We start from the raw sequence: 23,017 nt of genomic DNA, 5'->3' as shown, positions 1-23,017 counted from the left end.
TAGTCTTTCTGGGCTAACTCCTCTATGGACTAATAAATTTCCAAATTTTGTAAATAATTTAACTTCAGCATTAGTTTTTAATTAGTAATTTAGGTTTTGATTATTAGAGTAATTGTTAGCTATTGTCTACTAAATAATTTCAAAATTGATGCTGTAATTTTGCAATATTGAAATCTCCATTTATTAAAATCAGCCACTTAATAAACTCAAATATGTTTGGAAGTGAAGTGATTTTAATAATCAGTGCGTATTATATTTGTTTTGACTTGTATGAAAGGCCTAAAATGCAAATGCTTGATTGCTTAAATATACAATTTTTTTTTTCTTTCGTATCCTACAGTTTTTCATCAGCATGCAAAACACTGCGCAAAGCTGTCTGAAAACTGTATGCTGTATCAGAATTGAAAGTGATGTTTTTCTGCAATCGTTACATAAAATGAGAACATGATGGTATTTTAATTCTTATGATCTTTCTTAAAATAAAAAATCTGCAACAATGTAATGCTTGTAGGTCTTTCATACTGGTTGTGGGAGAAAAAGGGATTTATGCAAACTGTTGGGGGAGGGATATGTATTTTTGATTGCAACATCTGTCATTTTATATAATTTTATTAGAATGAAAAAGAATGCATTTTATGGTAATATTCCATAGGGTTGTGATCTTTCATAAAAATATATTATGTAATGAAAATTTTGGTACAAGTAAATCTTCTGTTAAAGTATTATATTTAAATGTGTTATATTGAATATTAGAGCTTGTCGAAAAATTTTGTTTTCTAAAATGAATATGTAATTTTAATATTTTAAAAATTTAAGCAATGGCCAGTTTTCTGTTACACTGCAAAGATCTTGTTACTGATGAAGTTATCAGACGTCTTCTTTCTCCTATTGAATCTGCATTAATTATGCTTGTCAAGTAAGTTTGAAATATTTTTTAGAATCAGTACAAGCTCTTTTTCATTATCCTTGTTTTTAGTAAAATGTAGTTAAAATTGTGTATAAAATATCTCAGTGTGTTTAATTTTTATGTGAAAATGTAAAATTTGCAAGAAGAATGCATCCATTTTTGTCAAGAATAATACCAAACAAGAATTAATAAGAGCTTATAAATCACTTTTAATAAAAATCTCAAAGCAGCAGAAAATCATCCTTTCTTTATTTAGCTCTGCTTTCAATATTAGTAAAATATTTTGAATTAACAGGCTAGAAGACGGAAAGTGTAATCTAATGAAAACTACTAATTAAAATGCATGCTTGTTCTTTTTATCTTAAAAGATACTTATCATCTGATTACCTTAAAGGATTGAGTCAGCACGTGCATTGTTTTATTTTTATGTTCCCTTTTCTTTTTCAAAATGCTGAGGAAAGTCATTGAGGTTATATAAATTTATCTCATAAACAATTTAATATAAATTATTTAATTAATTTATCCTGATAAATTTGATTATATTTGTGGATTCACACATATTTAAATAAATACTTTCTATACCAAGAAGAGCATTCCACTGATTTAATTTTTTTTTAATGTTGCAGTAAAGAGCTCATAATGGAGCTTACCTTATGCAAAACAAAATTCAGCTTATTTTGTTCATTATTTTTTAATATATCTTCAGAAAAGAAATTTCAGAAATATATAGTAAACTGGAATATCTTGTAAAGAAAAGAGGAAGGAGGTATTTTCAGTGCAGAAGATTAAGCATATGTTACACTAATTACTGAAGAGAGAACATCTGATATCTCTGAGGTGTAATACAATGTGCTAAAGGGGATCTTGTTTTAATATTTATCATAGTTTTTAAATTTATGGCAACCTTTGAAAAAAATCATATTTATTATGTTTTTTTTTTTTTTTTTTTTTTTAAATATTGTAAAAATTAAGCTCTTACTGAACAATTAGAGAGCCAAAGAGTTATAGAGCTGTATAGAGCCAGCGAATCATACAATGTAATATAAGTTGTATACTGTGCACAAAAAAATGGGACATTTCTATATCTCCTGTTCTACTGGGACATTTGATGAAATTTAACTTGTGTTCTTCAGGTCTTGAAAGCGTGACTTAGGCTATGTATTATATTTATATATACCATTCTTCTAACGTAGGTATTTTGACACAAAATTGTACTTTTTATGAAATAACATACCCATTTTTTTCATATTTCGTTCATATTTCATTTTTCATATTAGATTTTATAAAATTTGACGAGAAACTTAAGGAGAAAAAAAATTTACGTTGGCGCAATTTTTTCAGTTTTCGCAAAGTATAATTCACTTAACAAAATTCTTAATTTAAAGTAACCTATCTTCCTTTCTCTTTTTTCATTGTGCATGAGAAGAGAAAAAGTACATCATTCATTCTTTCAAATGAATTTAACAAAATGCATAAAGCATGTTGGTGTTATTATCGCTTATAAGAAATATGCTAAATTTCAAAAAGCGCAAGTATATAAATTCACGTATACCTTTTGCAGTTTTGACTCAAAAAATTTTCAGCCTCTCATTTTTTTGCAGTTATGCCTAGAAATACATCTACTTTGAGGTGATGGTAAAAATTTTTTAGGTTATACATCAAAAAATTTTTCAAAAAATTTTGAAAAATTACTAAAAAATACAAATTAAAAAAAATCAGAAAATATCTGCAAATTTTATTTAAATTGAACCTAAATTTTGAACTGCAGAAGAAGGAATCAAGCAGGTGTAATAAAAAAAGAACTTTTAATTAATATATACCAAATTAAATTAACATTGAGATGCTAATTTTGAGCGCTAATTTTTTAAAAAATACTCATGTGATTTTTTACAAAACTTGGCACTTTGGCATAATTTGAATTTTAGAATTGAAATATGAAAAAAAAAAATGTGTATGTTATTTCAGGAAAAGTCAAATTTAATGTTAAAATATCCAAGTTAGAACAATACTATGTATAAATCTAATACATTACGAAGTCCGGAATTCGGACGTCCATTATCTGAAATGATGTAAAATCCAGACCTCAAAACCACCAGCTTTTTTCTCATAGGCTTTATGCATGCACATTTGATTCCCCCTCTGTGAATAATAAAACATTTGGAGAGTCCCGATTCTTAATTTCACTTTGACACTAAATAAAATACCTTGTTATTGAAGAAGTTATTTTAGCATAAATTTGTACGATCAGAAATTTGGTTTCGTTGCTGCATTCAAACCGAAACATTACCCATAGATACATCGTTGATCTGATGCCAACCTGGCGAATCATTATTTATTATACTTTACATTCATCAATGATTGTAATGACTCATGTAACAATGTCTAAATATTTTTTTTATGTTAATAATTGAATAATAAAAGAGTATGGTAACCTTTTGTGTTGACATTACACTTGGTGATGATTACAAGTTAAATGTGCTAAAAAATGTTGACAGAGGGGAAAATTGACCCAAAATTTCTTTCCATATGCTAAAAATAGATTTTGTTGATGATACTCTAAGACCCAAAGATTACATTTAGAGCTATTTTAATTAAGAACAGCTGATTAGTTATTCACAAATCCAGAACCAGTGCCAGGGCTCGTAAGGCAGCACCGGGGTGCAGAATTTAGGACTAACAGAGACTGCATCAGGTGGTAAGATATCTAGTGCCGGCCCTCAATTTGTTCAGAACTCTGATAAGGCTTAAGCATGTGCAAGAAATAGACATAAGTATAATAAATAACTGTAATACAATTCAAGCTTAATTGTCTCAGTGCGCAATAGAAGCAAAATAAAATTTAATGGAACAACTTGTCGTTAGTCGTCAAGCTTATAATGCATAGCCAAATATATATAATGAACGATAGCTGAATTTTATGATGATAGGTGCGAATTTAGGTTTTCGGATATTGCAAAACAAAGGTGAAATTTTCCAATTAATTGAATTTGTAAGGAAATGTGGAGAAGCGGTAATGAATGAAGATGATATAAAAGGAGTTTTTTATTGTGGTGACAATGCTTCTCAATCATCAATCAATTAATGAATGGCAAAATCTGTAGTATGGTCCTAGATCCAGAAAATACTGCTACCGATAGTGAAGAAAGTGACAGAGAAGTTACTGAAAATGAAAACATTTTGATTGACAAGTTAGTCGGAATTCCCGACACAGCAGCTACAGGACTTCAACAATGTAACTAAACAAGAGATTATGTCTGTCTACAGAATTAAAGAGAAAGTATTAGCACAAAAAACGAAACAACTTAAACAACTTATATTGAAAGAAATGTCTAATAACAAATAAATATTAAGCTTTTTTTGTAAATTTTGATACCTTTTAGATCGTAAATACTTCATTATTTCATAAATCATGATTTCATATTTTTAATTTTATAATTTCTACATGCCATCTTACTAGATTTAAACTGATGGTCTAATACCAATTCAGAAGTCAAACAACAAAAATCAGCGTTATACCTACAAAATTTTCACAGGACTAGTTTCGATGGTTTTACCGAACCATCATCTTCAGCTGCAAAACCGCAAATGAACAAGATAGGAAATAATGATTAGATAAGATAAGAAAGCCTGGACAAGTATAATGGTCTAATATCCGAAAAAATCCCAAATCCAGAATTGCCGAAGTCCCGTCGAGTCCAGATTTCTGACTTTGTAATGTATATATCCTAATTTGTGCTTTCAAGACATGAAGAATTGAAGTTAAATTTCATCAATCGGTTCAGTAGAACAGGGGATATAAAACTATCCCATCCCCTTTTTTTGGTGCAAGGTGTACATAAGTCACTTTGATATTGAACCACTTAATTTTTCATTATGTAGTGTGGGGCATGTTTTCAAATCCTATGGACAGCATCTGAAAGCTTGTGCTGCTATGGTGCGAATGCGGCTGTATGAAGTTCTTGCACTTCTGCCTCCTCGTTCATATGAAGGTAAATTTTAGCATAACGTTTTTTAGAATTTGAGGAAGATATAAGGAACCAAATTAAAATATGAGCTTATTTGTAAAAAATATAATATAAATAAATTGCAAAGACTGACGTGATTAATGAAATATGAATATTTCAGAAATTGTCCTAGGTTTAAAATGAATGGCTTTAGATTTTGAAGAATAATTTAAATTTTAGGTAGAATGATGCATACATTTCTTTATTCTTGTGTGAAAGTTTATCATTTGATTTTACTGCTACATTTGTTTAGTTTATATGAGAGAAAACAAAAATGATGAGTCAGATTTGTGAAAAACTGCTTTGGTTTTTCTCCATTAACAGAGCCATAGCCAAGATCTGCACATGCAATAGTGATAGTAATATTGTGCAAATTGTGCCAAATATAATGACTTATCGCCTTTTTAATCGAGATATGTTTTATATATGAGATTTTAACTTAGTGCTAATTTCTTAAAGATGTATTTTATAATTTAGCAACTGCCAGATAATGGAAATTTCATTATTAAATTCTTTCAGGAAAAGGATATTATTTAAAATAAACTTTACTCAAGTTATCACAAACTTAAATTATACTTTAGTGCTATTGCAACAGAGAAATAACACTGCAGTTAATGAACTAAATGTATCATTAGGGTTATCATTACTATTTAAGGTTGCATTATTACTGTCATTCATATTTGGTGTTGACTACTGCCATGCTTACAGAAAAGTACTCTGTATTGTGCTTTGCAGTATTACTGGTGTTTTTCATGTTTTGTAAATGGAAATCCATTTGTAATTATTCAGTAGTTAATGTGTGTAGGAGCTAGATTTTCAAAGGTGTGATAAAATTCAAACTTGAAAGTAATTAAAAGTCATAAAAATCAGAATTGTCCTTTTTTAATGTAATTATTGTAAACATTTTGTTTTTTCAAAGTGTTGTATTCATGTACTATATATAAATGTTTATAAAGGTTAGTTTTTTTTTTCTTTCCCCTCCTGCTATTTCAGGAACTTATAATAGCTTGCTTAGATTACTAGTTGCAGAGTTCACTTTAACAGAAAATCCTGCTAATACTACTACATCTTTGCTTCGAAGCTTATGCCACACGAATGACAGTATAATATTGGGATTTTGGTTACAAGAAACTGATCACAAAGCTATTGAAGATCAGGTAAGCATTTCGAGAGTCTTTTTGTCGTTTTTCAAAGCTTTCATTTCTCTTTTTTTGTATCAATAATTGTAATTGTGTTTGATTTAGTAAAGCCAAACTGTATTAGTGGTCTGTCTCAGTGCTACTTTGAGTACTAAAAGCATGTAAAATAATTATGGAAACTTAAATTGTATGTGTCCCCCCTTCCTTTAAGTGAGTTCTGTGTTGTGTCGATCATGAGATCATGATTAGTTAATGCACATTAACAGTTTTTATTATTAACTTGACTTCTATTTGTATGCAAAAGCATCTATACCTTTTAATAGCTGTAACAGAAATAATGACAACTGTAATTTTTAATTTTCTGTCTACTCATATCCAAAAGAGCGGGAAAAAAGATATTTTGCATTGGGCAAAAATTTTAAACATGAAATACTATAGAATTGGTGCGGAATATTTTGTTTAACTTAGCCAGCTGTGTGAAGATTTAAAGATTTCTATCAGAATTTTAGCATGCATTTTACTATTTTGCAGGATAATTTTTCTTGCCTTTCAAAAGTGATTTTTAGAGTCTTTTATGCTTCATCTTCTCATAAATGCAATGCTTACTGTTCAAAGTATGAAAATGGCTATCATTACCTTGGTATTTACAAAAGTACAATTAGATGTCTCTTAAGATGGCCACTTACCCTTCCGCTTGATGTATATGTTAGTTCTCTACTAAAGGAAGCTGCTTTAAAAAGAAGTTGTTTATCTGCATTCTCAGAACTTGATGATTTAGATGATTTTAAAGATCTTTGTAGAAGGGGCAGCTAGAAGAGGTTTCATTATGCGTACAGCTGAGGTCTTTTTATAGCAGTATGTAAAAAATAACAGGAGGAAGTTTAAAATTGAGATCCTGTGCTGAAAATGATCAAGAAAAACAATCAGATCATTAGACCAAAACCTGAAAGATAAAATAACGCAAATCATTCCTTTACTCATTTAAAAGTAATATGGTTTTAAAATATAGAAGTTTTAATGTTTTCATTAAATCTTATGCCTCATTATTCAGGACAGCATTAAAAATCTCATCTCCCTTCCTGTTCTCCCTGTATCCAGATTTTAGATATTGATCATCAAATTTCAGCTGATGTTATTTACTTGTAAATTCTCCTGTTTAATGATTTGGTTTATAGAATGTATACTGCAGATATTCAAAATGTATTAAGTTAGATGATTTTTTCCCTCTTAGATGGAACCTAATCGAAAGCTGGATAGGGATAACGTGAGTATGCTGAGTTGAAAAGTTTCTTCTTTTGGCCTTATATGTGGCTTATCAAATTTTTCCATGCTTAAGCATTTATTTTTTGGCATGATAGCCATTTCTATAGCATATAATCTTCTTTATGCTTTTGCATTTTTATTTTAGCATGATGAACCTTATTTCACCAAATAAAGCCTTCTAGAACTTTGAAAAATACTTTTTTGGCATGATAGCAGTACTTTGTTTTTCTTTTGATTATTAGCAGTATGCGTGGCTGATTATTTCTCTCTTGAATTTGTTTATATTTTACTTTCTATTTTCATTTTGAATGCTTTTAAGTGTTTTATGTTTTAATTCCTATGTATATAATTTTGTTATATTAAAATATGCTGATTATTTACTGAGTAGCTCTAGTTCAGTGTATATTTAATCTTTTTAACAAAAGAAGTTGTTTTTTTTTATACTAGTATATATTTTTCTCTATAAAATCTTAATGCTGTACATGTACCTTTTCTTTATTCTTAAATGTAAGAAGTTTTTAAATTTTAATATATTCAATTGGAAATTAGTGAGATTAAGTTCATAAAATCTTTGTATAAGAAGAAGTATATGTGTCATTTTTGTCACTGCATTTATTAGCATTTGGAAAAAACTGTTTGGTTAAATACAAAACAATAGACTAATACAGTATGTCTGAATAAGCAGACGTATGCAAAAATAATATACATTCTCCTATTATTGCATACATATATGCATAATTGTGTAGCATCAAATTGTTTATCATGTTATTTTTATTAAAGAAACTTGGAAAAATCACTTCTCAGCACTATGCCATAACCTGCATTTGATACTGTTTTTACTTATGTGCATTTTCTGCATTATGGTTTGATATTTTAAAATAAACCTTTCTTTAAAAAGTTACAACTATAATGGAATTATTATGTAAAAGTGTGGACTGGATTTTCTCAATGAACCTTCTAGCCCCTCCCCAAATTTTTAGACTTGTGGTTCTGGCATGGTGTAAAACAACAAATAATAATAATTATAGTTTGACCATCTATAGCGCAACCCTGCTTGGCATTCTGCCAAAACACATAGACTCGTCCAAAAGGGGCGGTATTACTTGCTGCGACATGAAAGGTCTTCTCTTCTCCGGAAAGAGCTATGCTGGAGGAAAAGAAATTCCCCATCCTTCCACCCTATTTTGAGAATAATTCGGTCTGAATGGCGCATGCGTGTTTGTGCTCATGGTCGCGGATGAGGCAGTCGAACAATACCCCCCCTCCACATTTATTAGATTTTTCTTTATTACCATCGTCATGTCATATAAGTAAACTCACAGATTGTTGAAGGAGACAGAGTTGGAAGATTGTATAATGAAAGCTGCAACAGTGTCCACATACTGTTTAGCTGATTTGACTTGCTTAACCCACAATTTGAAAAAAAAAAAAAAAAAAAAAAGTTATTTTTAAGAACAGCTTTTGTATGTGGCATACTTACAGTTTTGAATTAAACAATTAGCATGTTTCTCAGATGTTTAACAATGAAAACAATTTTATGCTACACTCGAAAAATTCATAGCTTGCAGTTGGGTATAATGAGTGCATTACAGTGTATCCTGTTTTCATTATGTATTTTGCCATCTTTGGCTCCCTCATTCTGTCCACTAGTGAATGAGTAGACAAGATTACTGAACTGGTAGAGTTACCAGGGCTCAATCCCAGCAATTGGGTTGTTTGAGATTCCTATGATTTTTCTTATCTAAAATGTTAGTACAATTCAGTCTGCTGTACACATTCTTCTATAAAGGCATCCTTTTCTTAAGTAAGTAACTCTCAAGCTTCGTTCAGACAATGGTATAAAGGGCATAAATGGTTTAAGCCGAGCTGCATTGCTAGGCAACCAGTCTGTGCTGCATCACAAAATTTGGTTTAGGACTTAGGATAAGCGTCGACCAGTCAGAGAGAATGCGCAAAACCTGAGTAGGAAAACAGAGCAGGAAAGCTGTAGACACAATCCCACACACGTGCAAATTTAGTTTCTCTTAAGTGGGTGAAGCTTAGACCGTGTGTCACAGGTGTGAACGGAATTCTCGCATTTTATTCCTTGTGACTCTTACGACCTTCCTTATGATTCCTTGTGACTCTTACGACCTCTGTGACATTTACATCGCTGTCTGAACGTAGCATAACATGCATTGTATTAATTGATTATGTAACCCAACCTTCTGCAGTTTAGTGAATTTATTTAAGTGAAAATAATACTTCTAATAGTGTTATATATATATATCAGGAGAACTGTTTATACTTATTTATGCAAATATTAACAAATAAGAGCTTTTTCAAATTTCAAATTAACCATTTTAATTAACCTTTATAAAACAATTTGCTTATGAAATGCAAGAGCAGTAAGCTGCAAAATTCCATTTAAAATATGTACAATTATACCTTTTAGTTTTCTAAATATATAACAGATGGCAGCAGTAGTATTCATTCATGAAAATAATGTAGAAAAATATCTTTGCAGGTCTAATTTTTTATTTTCCTCCCCTGAATTCTTTATACAATTGAAATTTTTTGAACAACAACTTTTGGTATTAGAATGATTATTTTCATCTGGAAGTTTCCTTTTCTGAAAAAATTTCTATTTGAATTCATATATATTAATTAAAAATGGTTAAAATTATAAGGTGGAACAAGAATGTCCCACCTTTTAATTGAGACATATATATTTTAATTGGGACATTTCCTAAAGATGGGACAAATATGCCCCACCTTTAGGAAATGCTGCTACTGGGTGGCAGCACAGTTCAAATTTTTTTTTTATTCAGGTATCATGTTCATTTTATATATGGATATTGCAAATTTTTATTTTTTATTAAATTGCAGTAATGTTAAAACTTGAAAAAGATTTAGCATTTCTTCCGAAAGAAATGAAAATATAACCTCGAACATGAAATGTCATTGAATACTGAATGGATATGAATTAGCTGTGAGTCACCATTGAAAAATATCCTGAGCAGAGGTAAGAGAGGTGAAATGTAAATAAACATGACGGCCTAAACATTCTCCTTTTCAAACCTGTATCAAATAAAGTACTGAAGCAAAAATCTTCTGTATTTCAAACCTATTATGAAATCATTAAAAAAAAATGTAAAAAGTTGTACAGGGAGCAATTTATCTTTAAATTATGTAATTTTTTACTAAATATATTTATTATTTAGTGAATATGGTCAATATTTTCTTGATAATTATTCAAAAACGTTTTCATATTTATCTTGAAGTTTCATTTAGTTGCTAAAACAAACAAGTTATGAGTCAAGCAAGCTACATATAAGCATGTTAGGAGAATTTACACTCAGGGAAAGATGTCATTTCATTGCTCTAAATGCTCAGTGGGACAAGCGGTATCCCACCATGTCATGAATTACCTTAAAAGTTACCTGTTGTTTTTTTCATCAAATAACTTTGTATTCAAACCTAATTATCTATGCATCAAATTATTATTATTATTATTATTTAAATTAATGCACCAAACCTCGAAGGGTTAAAGAGAAATAAGGTTTGTAGATGTAGAGTTAACCAAGGAAAAAATTGTATTTATTTTTAGAGCATGTACATTTTCTGTAATGTGAGTTTTATTTTTTACATTTAATAACATTTAATTTTTTTTTTTTTTTTTTTTTTTTTTTAATAGTTGCAGCCCAACAGTGCATCTGGATCAGGTTCTCTAGAACATGATCACACTGCTCTATATAAAGCATTGAAAAAGGTAATTTTTTTTTTTCAGTTTTTTATGAAGTCGGATTGACTTCAAATTTTACAGTTTTGCTTGTAGGAAACATATTAAGATGTAGGGCATCAAACATTCTGGATTAGTCTGTACTCCTAATGGAACTCTGAAAGGCTAAACAGACCAAATGATAAAATTTTAATGAGCTTATAAAGAGAAACATGTACCAAAATCAGCATGTTTCATTTTTATCACTTTGTCTCATGTATACTGTTGTCCAAGATTTATGTAATGTATAAATTTGAGCACAAGGCAAAAAATATTCTAAATTAAATCATATTCCTGGTGGGATTTAAAAAAATTGTTAGACAAAACTGTTTCATGCATTAGTAAATTTTTATTAAGTGGAAAAATGCAGCTATTTCACATTTATCACAAGGTCCTGTGTATATTGCTCTTCAAGATGCACAAAAATATAAGCTTCATTATGATAAACTATGATACAGTATTTTTATATATAGAAACAAAAGTATTCAAAATTTAATTTATTATTGAGTGGCAATCATTAGAATTAAAAGGGAACTGAGGATATTTTTTATTTCTTTTCAACTATCTAAAATTGTCTGAATATAGCACTGTTTAATGCACATTAGAAAATTATTGTTAGCCGAAAGAGGCTTTGCTTCAGACGGACTATTAATCTCGAAACTGCACTTTGTATCGTATAGCTTAAACGTGATGTGCCACTTTTCAAACTGTTACAACCAAATATTATCGCCCTGTGTTATATTTAAAGAAACTAAATAATGAAGAATCTCCATAAATGTATGTATTTTTTCTGTCAATGTGGGAAAAAAAAAAAAAAAAAAAAAAAAAAACAGCAGTACTAGAGTCATCAAATTTTGAATATCATAGTCCTCCACCTGAACAAGGGCACCTGGAAGCCCAAATTTGCAATTTCAAATTCGTTTTATTGTCTATTTCATATTTTATAAAACTTTTATAATTTTTTTATTAAAAAACTCTGCAATTTCAGCAGTGGCAACACTGTAGAGAATAAAACATTTTTATCTCCAGCATGCGAGACTGTCTATTGGAAATACTAAAGATATGCTGTTTTTAAATATCTTTAGCCCAAAGGGATGTTAGCTCAAATGCTTTTGAAAATGTGTATGTATGTGTAAATGGGGGGAAAAAAAACACTCATTTGGGCATAGTATTAAATCCGAAAGCCTTCAGAATTTTTTAAAATTATTATTATTTTTAGAATTGTATAATTTTTAATTCCATTTTAAAATATAGTGTAGTTATAGTGTTTCTGTATTTGTGTTCATGGTAGATCTATGATATACCAGGGAAATTAATACAAAGTTAATATTTGAGAGCAGTTGCTGTGTTGAGTGACTGCCAATTCACCTTCAGTGACAATATACTTGTTCAGGCGAAAGCATGTAATATGGTTAAATATGTTGTTATTCTGTAAGGAATGTTTATTTTGCTAATATAAGTCATAATTATGTTATTAAATAATATCAAATATTCAAATTCATATTAGAAAAATGCTTCTATGTTCTGAAAGAATAAGATGCAAATCCCTCCAATTTCACTCTAAAGTGAAATATTCCCCTTTAAAGAGTAAAATATTCTGACAGAGTATTAATCTGTGAAAATCATAGAATATTGTGCTGCTTGAAGATCTATGCCACAGTCCCTCAAAAAGAATAGTTAATTTTAGTAAAATTAATGGAAATTTAAACTTGAATTTTGCCAAATTTAAGTGTTCAAGTTGGTATTCTGGTCTTATCAATCATTATAATTAAATAATTGATTTTTACCATAGTGTTTTGTATTTTGAGAGACTGTTTTTACAGAAATTTATTTCTCATTAATGAAATTTTCTAAATTCTTTGAATAGAAATATTTAATTCATATTCTGCGGTGAAAGGGGAGAAAATTTTTCATGCATTTTTATTTTCATGTTTGTAATATTTAAATAATATCATGCTGTGCTTTAATTTGTTTGATATTATACTCTATGTAATATTTTTATTCTTTCAATTTGGTTATTTTCTCTATATCTATCTATTTGCGTATACTTTGCTTCTTGTTTTATTATAATAATGTAAATAAATTATTCTTCAAAGAAGTATACTAATATGCTGGATTGAATACACATTTTAACCACCTGAAAGATGTTAGGCTATTGGGAGGGGGACAGTAAAGTTTTATCTTATGTATCCCACATAGCATTTGAACCAGGCTTTCGGAGGGGGTGAACAGTAAATTCTTATCTGATATATCCCACGGAGCATTTAAACCGGTTATGCTATTCTCATTACATATATTTTATTTACACTTATTTTTTTTTTGACTTTGTATGGCATGATATTATATTTTAAGTAAATTTTCTTGTTACAGAAAAATTAATATTTCTTAAAATGCCATTTTTAAAACTTAAAATTAATCTGTTTTAAAAATATTATTTTTGCAGGGAGCATCAGTTCCTGATCCTTTGCCTTTAGGTGTTGCTGTTATAGACATGTCTGTAGTTTTATTTGGTTTGATCTTTCCTGCAGTTGCTTTTAAACATAGACTTCAAATGTTGGAACATTTTTCCGAATGCATTCGACAAGCCAAAGCAACTCGACAAGAAGCAGTGCAAATAAATATTTTTACTGCTCTGCTGAATGCTCTAAAGGTAGTTTTAGATTTTTATTTTTTTAAGGTTATATTTACATTGCATTTTTAATTCAAATGCCAAATGTAAATTTTTATGAAATACTCCTTTGTTTATTATATGTTACCTTTCTTGCAGGCATTAGTTGAAACAAAATCTAGTTTGGGATCAGAGGATGTTAGAAAAGCAGCTATTCGTTTATCATTGGTAATTTCAAAAGCCTTAAATTAGTTACCAGTGTAATGATCTCATGTAGTGTAAATGAAAGTATACAGTCTAAGTGACACACACGCTGCCATTTCCAACTCTGAGATACAGTATCTGTTTTAACTGCTTATGAACAATATATTTTATTTATTTATTTATTTATTTTTATGTTCAAAAGTTTGATTATGTTTTCAAAATCATTGAATGAAAAAAAAAAAAAAGGCTACATTAAGTGTTAAAGAAATAGGAAGACAAAATTATCAATTATATTAAAAAACAGAAGTAATGAAGGGCAAAATATACTTCTTAGCCAGATGAAAGTATTTTGCTAATAAACTGCATAATTTTTAATAATTTTCATTTATCTTTATAAATTACATACAAAACTAAATTTGGACGTGAGGTTTCCAAACTAATTCATTTTTGCAGAATTTTAACGATAACTTTTAAACCAAATATATAATTTATTTGTTATGTAATCTATCAAAAAAGAAGAAATTGTTGCAAATTTCAAAATTTTAAAATCCTTTAAAGATATACAGTTTTTCTCATTTTATCTAAAAGGTCATTGACTTGTATTTATAAAATGTTCTACATCTATTATTTTCTGAAATTATATCTCATATATTTTGGCTAAATGCATTTAAAATTTTAGGGATCACTTAATCATGTCAATCCAATTTTGAGATGTGCAGCTGGTGAAGCATTGGGTAGAATGGCACAAGTTGTTGGTGATGGTCGATTTGTAGCTGAAATGGCTCAACACATGTTTGATAGGTAAAAATGAAAGATATGCATTTTTTTAATTATTAGTTCTTTTTATGTAATGAACATATTATCATTAATTATAATTTTTACAGCTTGTTTGCCTATTAATTTTATATAAAATTCAGTTTTCTTATTTTCACTTGAACGTAAAATAAATTATAAAAAGCCATTCAGAGGAAATATGAGGTGTAAAAGCTTTATCATATCAGGGTGCTTAAAAATGTTCTTTTTTAGTTGATAAAGCTTTTATTTCACTTAACAGTAATCCTTTGGATTGCTTCCTTATGAAAGCCAGTTTTGAAAATTTTCAACTCCAAGTGGATACCACAAAAGTTCATTTCTTTGAGGTGCACATGAAGTAGCAAAGTAGTAATAAGGCTGTATGGGAATTTTTATTTATTTTTTCTTTCTATATAAGCTTACAGATCATCTTAATTTGGTTGTTGCCTTCTTGGATATCATAGTGGTTGGCAGAAAGCTGACTCATTTAGATGCTGTTAGGTTCATGCTTGAATACCAAGAGAAAGCAGATTATTTATTACTTTAAGTCATGGGGTTCTCAATATCTTTTGCTAAAATCTCTTTCAAAAGCTTGGTGATAAGGCAGGAGCAGTATGAGGTTCCTTGATTCCATTCCTAAAGCACTGTTTGTCAAAATAGACAAGTTAGAGATTAAACACAGCCCTTGTGTGCTATATGTAAATTAAATAACTCAATCCTGCCTGGATTGACTGTTATTAATATTCAACCTGCTTTATCCACATTTCAGTCATTTTTGAAAACTTCATATTTATGCTATTTTTATGTTTTGTAATACAGTATAAAGTCCGTAATCCGGACTCGTTGGAACTTCGGCGATTCCAGATTAAGGGTTTTTCCGGATTATAAATCATCAATTTAAATCTGGTAAGGTGGCATGCAGAAATTATACAATTAAATATATGAAACCGTAATTTATGAGATAAAGAGCAATTATGATCTATAAAGGGTATCAAAATTTACAAAAAAAAAAAAAAAAAAAAAAAAAGCTTAATATTTATTTGTTTACTTTATTAAACATTTCTTTCAATGTAAATTGTTTAAGTTGCTTCGTTTTTTGTGTTAAACGCGCATGTGTAAACATTAAACGTGCATGCATAAAGCGTAGAAAAAAAAAAGTTTGTGGCTTTAAGATCTGGATTATAGATCATTCAGGATAATGGACATCAGGATTACAGACTTTGTACTGTATGTTTTCTCTATAAACAGTGACAGATTTTGTAGGATTCTTACCGTTTGTTTTTCAGATAAAAAAAATTTATAACAGTTTACAGTTTCTGTTATGCAAAACTTTAACAATGTAAAATGCCATATTTATTTACTTTTAGCTGTCTAAAGTGATGTAGAACTGCCTTTTGTTCTGTCATTTCTTTTACTTCATGATAGTAACATCATCTGCTCTAGAGTGATCTTCACTACTTCTCACACCTGATTAATGAAGTATTATAAAAAACTAAAATATTGAATTTAACCAAATTGAAGGGATAACTATATGTAATCCTCTTATTCCTGTACTTGCTGATATTTACATGCACTATTTTGAGATCAGATTGCTTGAGAAACTATCTTTTCATCCCTGTATTCTCTATGTAGAGAACACATTCACACTTTTTGATGGTAATAAAGATTTATCCCAGATTTTATGTTATAAATTCCATGCCTTAATTTCTAAGATTATAAAACCTGGATCCCTACAGAAGACCATAAGGAAAGAGGAAAATTTTTTCAAGGCATTCAAAAAATTTTTTATTTTGACATCAAAGAAGACATTCTGCTGTTGTTAATAACTGTAATGATCTTGCCATGCTTCCATTTCATCCTTCTCTCAACTACAAAATTGCACAGATGCTCCAGTTTCAATTCTTAAAAATTCCATTTCTAACTTCAGTTGTTGAGGAATTTATAGCATATCTTGCCATTGTGGTTTAAGCTTTATTGGCCAATCTAAAAGAGCATTCAAATTTTACATTAAGGAACATTAATCTAATGTCTGGAAAAAAATTAACAAGTCTTTGATAGCTAATCATAATTAGAAATTTAATCATTATTTTGATTTGAGTCTGCAAAAATTATTCAGAAAGCTTCTTCCATTGGTGAATTGGATTTGAACATTTTGACATTCACAAAGATTTATCTTGTTTAGCTAGTTACTTTAACACCAATTCAATTCTTCGTAATAATTTTAAAATTATGTTAACTTAATTTTTCAATTTTCATTACTATTTCTGCTGACAGATGGCACTACCTTCTTGTTTGCTTAACTCCTTTTGGTGATAAATACAACTGTGGCTTTTCCTTAGTTGCACATTTCTTTGCCCTTGATGAAAAGGGGCCTGTACCTGTTTGCCCATGAAATCAATTGAGTCTTGACTAAAATTACGCCAGACACTAGTTATTGCTTAGCTAATTTTATACTAGAACATTTTATTTCATTCCTTACTTCTTTTTAACTGCATGTGCCTTTTAATTCTTCAACACTTGCTTTTCCACTGCTCATTCTTATCTTCATTTGAAAGATGGTATAAATTAAGAAGAAAAAATTGTAGATTTTTGTATGCATATGTATTCTGGGATGAAAATTAATACAAGTTTTATTTTTGGTACTTTTCTGTTTGGCCGGTGCAAATCTCGCGAAGCAGACTTTATTGTCAACAACACACAGTATACACATAAAAAATGTTAACAAATGTTAGTTTTAAGAATTTTTTATTTTGAAGGCATAAACATTTTAAAATTGTTTAAAATTTTGTAAAAAGACAAAAAAAAAAAAAAAAAAAAAAAAAAAAAAAACAATAAATTTGTAAAAAGACATTCATTTAAGAATTTACTATGCTTTCATGGTACAACATCCCGATTCGACGGTTCATATCACGTGACCCCAAGTGATTGTATCTCACGTAAACTACACTACAAAAATCTAATTCTCTCAGTAATTATCTACATTAAATTAAATCTTAATTTACAATAAAAGTTTTAATGCAAGAATTATTTTAATTCATACGAATAGCTTACTCAGAAATTATGTAAAACCACAGTGTTTTGCTTCGCTAGTGCATACCCATTAAAATTGAGGAATTTAACCCTTGACTTTGCCATTTCTGTAGTTTGTTCTTCGGTTGAGCATTGTGATTGCATCCTAATTGACTTAATTGCCGTGAATGACCTTAGGGCATAAAATTGAACTATCTGGTAAAAATGCTATGTAATTGTTGGTCAGTATTGAAAGAAACAATCAATCTGATAAGAAATGGCTGGAACTTGTTTTGAAAATGAGGCGTAAAAGGTTACCAGGAGGATATTCCATTTGGCATCGGTTGTAGCATTTTTGGCAACTTTATTGCCTGTGCCAGCAAAATGGAAAAGTACCTTATTGTTTTATATGCATGTTTTTTTATTAATGTGGTAATCTCGTTTCTTAAAAGGTTAAAAACTGCTCGTGATGCTGCATCTCGTACTGGTCATTCTTTAGCTCTTGGATGCTTGCACCGTTATGTTGGTGGAATGGGCACTGGTCAACATTTAAATACAAGTGTTAGCATTCTTTTAGCTTTAGCACAAGATACAAATGCACCTATTGTTCAGGTATAATCACTTTCTTTTATCTCATTCTTTTCACCTTTGGCTAGTTTAAAAAAATTGCTTATTTTTGTTCTTTGTGTTTGCACATAAATTTAAATTATTTTTTGCTTGCTTTTAAGTAATACACAATTAGAGCTTGTATAAATAATGCTGTGTGTTTCTTTTGGTGCTTGTGTATTGAAAAATGTCTTAAAATTATTTACTACATTTAAGTTTGATTTTTCTTATGAAATTTTCAATGTAGTTGTATCAAATTTTCAATTTCAAATGAATTGAAAGACAGATATTTTTATTAATTTCAGTTATGGGCGCTGCATGCTTTATCAATGATTGCTGATTCTGGTGGACCTATGTTTCGAACGTATGTGGAGCCAACATTATCCATTGTTCTGAAGCTACTTCTTCATATGGCCCCCACACATATTGATGTTCATCAGTGTATTGGAAAATGTTTGACAGCTTTGATTACAACAGTAGGACCTGAGTTGCAAGGTAATAATAAAACTGACTGCTAAAAATATGATTATAACCTACACTGGTGGACAATTGCTAAGAATGGATCGCAAATGACCATATAGCACATAAAAAAGCATGGTTGGATGTCAAGTGAAGTAGAATAATGCCAGAATACAAGAACATAACAATAAAAATAATTTATTGTGCTCTGAAATCCAATGTTCAAAGGATATATTGCTATTTTTTGCTGAATTCGTAAAGGTGAAAAAATACAATTGCCATCCCCAGGCATTCTGGCGCAAGATGTAAATACAGGATATTGCTACCATGAAGGGCATTGCATGGTTCCACCCATTGTGTCATGCTTGCATGGTTCCACCCATTGTGTCATGCTTTACAAAACATTATCCAGCAGCTGTTGGTAATTTATCAGATTCCTCTGTCAGTGCACAGAAGAGAGTGTCCTTGTTTATTGGAGGGCATTCTCAACCAGCAAGACTCCTTTCCAAACATTCCAAACATTTTCAATGGGATTCATATCTAGAAAACATGCTGACCACACAAGGTATTGAGTATCCTCACTTTCTAGACACTACCTGACAGAAATTGTTTAATGACATGTTGTGTTGTTATCCATGAAAACAAGTTTATCACCTACAGCTGGGACTATGACCAGTCATAATCCCAGCTGGAAGCATACAGATTTACATACGGCCATTGATCATGATCCCAGCCCATGCCATGACACTGCATGTAGGATATTGACCCATTTCCTGTCTGTTTGCCAGACTATGTGCTGTCACAATCAGATAAGAAACTGAAACTACTTTCATCCAAGAACAGTTTACAAGCCCAGTCATCTTCCTTGCGATTACGATGCTGAAGGCACTATTGCAAATGGGCAGAATGATGACGTCTGGACAATGGAATACATACAACAGGACGGCAGGCATATAGTCCTCCTTGATGCAAACATCTGACTACAGTTTTTTTGGGGAGATTTATTTGCCAGTAGCCACAAGTAAGTGATTTACCACTTCAATAGCTGTGCTGCTCTGGTTCTTTTTTTGTCAGTAGCCCTATGTACTTCTCTTCTGCTGGCATCGTACTGCAAACACAACCTCCCCCATGACATTTGCTGCACATTCCATTTGTTTCAAATGATTTCCAAAGAAATGACACTGTGGCTGACATCGAACTTCTGAGCAACATCTGTTACTTTTCACCCTTCTTTAATCTTGCCAGTGATATGGCCTTGCATCTAGGTGATGTTGGGAAGACATACTGAAAAGTGCAAATTTGTCAACTGAGTCTTTTACATTAAATTTTGCTTTTAAACAACAGCGGTCAATAGACATCAAATCTTTTATATCTCTTATCGGCGCTATCACGGAATGAACAACTTTGGCAATCCAGAATTTGCATATGCACATCATGTCTTACTATATCCTGCACTGACACTAATTTCCACATTTTCCTGCCTTCTATTTTGTGGTTGTTATCACTGCTGTTGTCATCCATCCTTAGAAAAAAATCCACCAGTGTATTTTTATTAATTATTACTTATTTATTTGTTTATCTTTTAGCATTACTGTATTTTCATGTTTATGTAGCTTTTAAATTAAAATTCTTGGTTTGCAGTGGATATTTCTTAAGATATCCATGCTTAAATTTTAGTTTAAAAAAATGTAAAATTTAAACTGTTATAGTTACTCTTATAGTTTGCCAAAGCATTTTATGTAGAGTATCTTAATACTCATTTTAGAATAAATAAAATTTAAAATCTGTTTGAGTAAAGAATAATTTCTTTTGGCGTACTATTAAGTGCATAAAGTTCTAGGATTATGAATGTACAGCTAGAGTATTGCAAAGTTGAGGAAAAGGGGAAAATGCAAAAATAAATATGACAGTTCAATACTTTGATTAAAAAAAAAGAAAAAAAAAAAAAAAAAAAAAAAGAAAAAGAAAAAAGAAAAAAGTAGTTATCTAAAGCTAAAATAAAGCTGTAACTGACTGGTTGGCATATCAGCCTTGTACTTTACTTGTACTTTAGTGTATATATCCTTGTACTTGATACTGAAAATAATTAATATATTTATTATTATTTAAAAAATTTAAAACCATCAAATTGATTTTAGTATTATCAAATTTAAGTATCAAATGTTCTCTCTAAAAGATCCATGCAAAGTAAAATAGTAATTTTCTATTAAGCTATATATTTTAAGGTAGTAGTATAAAAAAATCACTGTTGTGCAGCTGAAAAGAATAAATTTAAGTTTTTCAAGGTTAAAAAATAAAAGGTTGAAAGTGTAACTATTTTTGCTTTATTTGTATATTTGTATTGCTAATATCATAAATAAAGCATCTTCTTTTTGTCTATAAACATTCTTTTTGTCTGTTTATTTTAATTCAAATAAAAATTCTGTTTTCAAACATTTAGAACTGTGGGAATTAATGTAGCAATTTTTGCATATGTATGAAGGAAAATTTATTGGTAATAATTAAGAGTAATAAAAGCAAGGAAGTTTTAACTTTAATTGTACTCATTTTATCTCTGAGATTCTATAAATTTGTTTTTTGAATAATTGGATTTAATTTTAGATTGAGCTTTAGCATTATAGTTATATGGCTAAAATGTATATTCTTGTGTTATCTGTCATAAATTGCTGTTTTGTTTTGTTAAATGATCTTGTAATTTATAGGCAACTCACTATCTGTATGCACTACAAGATCTTCGTTTCTTGTTGCTTGTGCTATCATGCAAGACCATGGTGATCCACTAGTACAGGCAGAAGCAATATCATGTTTGCAGCAACTTCATATGTTTGCTCCACGTCATGTTAATTTATCAAATCTTGTGCCCACATTATGTGTAAGTAATAAATACATTAAACGAGTTCTTTGCTTTAAGTTCATATAGTATTAATTCAAAAGTCAAACAACAAAAATCAGCGTTATATTCTCAAATTTTTACAGGACTAGTTTCAATGGTTTTACTGAACCACCATCTTCAGCTGCAAAATCGCAAATGCGATCTGATTCAGCTGCAAATATCTGATTTTTGTTGTTTGTTTTTTGAATTAGTATTTGTTTGGCATGTTATTGTGTCTTATTCATATAGTATTATCAAACCTTTATTTTGACATTTCATGCAGCTTCTTGAATTTCTTAAGAATCTCTGAATTGCATCTAATGAATGTTTTTTTTTCCCCTTCTTTCTTTTATAGTGTGCTTTACACAGTTCTCATCTTCTGTTAAGGCGAGCTGCTGTAGCATGTCTAAGGCAACTAGCTCAGCGTGAGGCATCTGAGATTTGCGCACATGCATTATCATGGGCAAGAGAAGATAACTCATCTTCAATTGTAAATAAAGCTTTCCTCGCGGAAAATGGATTGGAAGGTATTTTGTTTTGTATGTTGGACACTGAGACTGATCCTCATTTGGTTGCTGATACTCATGATACTTTAACAAGCATGTTGCAGACACTTGCGGAAGAAAATGTTGGTCACTGGGTGCACCTTTGTAAAGGTGTATTAACTGCTGCAGGTAAATATTCTATGTAATATTGTGTTTTTGTGTATTTATTTTGATGTTAAAATATTGCTGTTGTTATATCTCTGTTTTTGATAAATTATATGACTGATTTCAATCTCATGGATTTTCATTTTCCAAAGATATTTTGCATATTTTTAACTGTGTAAAAAATTAATATCCTATTTTCTTTTAAAATTCCCATACAAGCTTTGTATATTTTAGATCTAATTTATAAAATATTTTGTTCAAAAATTGTTAAATATTTATTGCCTAATTTGCTGCAATCATGCTTGCAGAGTGTTTAAGTATTACAATGTGTTTACTCTTAAGTGCACTGCAGATTCAGCTGGTGTAATGAAAGCATATTTTAAATATGTGCTTTTAATTTATTTATGTTGTTTACTTAAAAATTTTTTTTATAAATAATGTAAAAAAAATATTATCAATTTATGTAATTCTTACATGCATCAAAAATATAACATAGTTATGATAATTAAAATTTGAATCTTCTGATAATCCTTTTATTTCATTTTATCAGCTTAGTTTTTTTTCCCCCCACTAAATATTGCAGAATGAATTTTCGTTGTGATATTTCTAAGTGAAATAGGCATAAGCAATGAAATTTCTCATCAGCATAATTTATAAAGTTAATTATTATTTTCATTATTGAGATTTCATCTTTTAGACAACAAACCATAAAAAGCTTATGATTTGACTTGTGTAATAATCTAC

General features: G+C 29.7%; 1 protein-coding gene across 6 annotated transcripts in view; it reads left to right on the top strand.

Annotated features, from left to right (window-relative positions):
• LOC118190182 (HEAT repeat-containing protein 5B) overlaps positions 1–23,017 on the top strand; it is a 104,714-nt gene that overhangs the window by 36,463 nt on the left and 45,234 nt on the right. For 4 of the 6 annotated variants that reach the window (XM_085818148.1, XM_085818149.1, XM_035360891.2 and 1 more), the window contains exons 13-24: positions 817–916; positions 4,787–4,896; positions 5,905–6,068; positions 7,282–7,314; positions 10,990–11,064; positions 13,517–13,723; positions 13,841–13,909; positions 14,565–14,686; positions 18,139–18,298; positions 18,598–18,787; positions 21,454–21,623; positions 21,979–22,297. In XM_085818148.1, coding sequence (XP_085674274.1) covers positions 817–916; positions 4,787–4,896; positions 5,905–6,068; positions 7,282–7,314; positions 10,990–11,064; positions 13,517–13,723; positions 13,841–13,909; positions 14,565–14,686; positions 18,139–18,298; positions 18,598–18,787; positions 21,454–21,623; positions 21,979–22,297 — 1,719 coding nt within the window. The remainder of the gene's footprint in view (positions 1–816; positions 917–4,786; positions 4,897–5,904; positions 6,069–7,281; positions 7,315–10,989; positions 11,065–13,516; positions 13,724–13,840; positions 13,910–14,564; positions 14,687–18,138; positions 18,299–18,597; positions 18,788–21,453; positions 21,624–21,978; positions 22,298–23,017) is intronic. The other 2 variants (XM_035360961.2, XM_085818147.1) reach the window with 1 other exon arrangement.

Source organism: Stegodyphus dumicola, chromosome 6 (assembly GCF_044657685.1).
Source record: "Stegodyphus dumicola isolate Sdum_Otavi_A_Nest chromosome 6, ASM4465768v1".
Taxonomy (NCBI): Eukaryota; Metazoa; Arthropoda; class Arachnida; order Araneae; family Eresidae; genus Stegodyphus; species Stegodyphus dumicola.
This window is presented reverse-complemented; position numbering and strand designations above follow the sequence as displayed.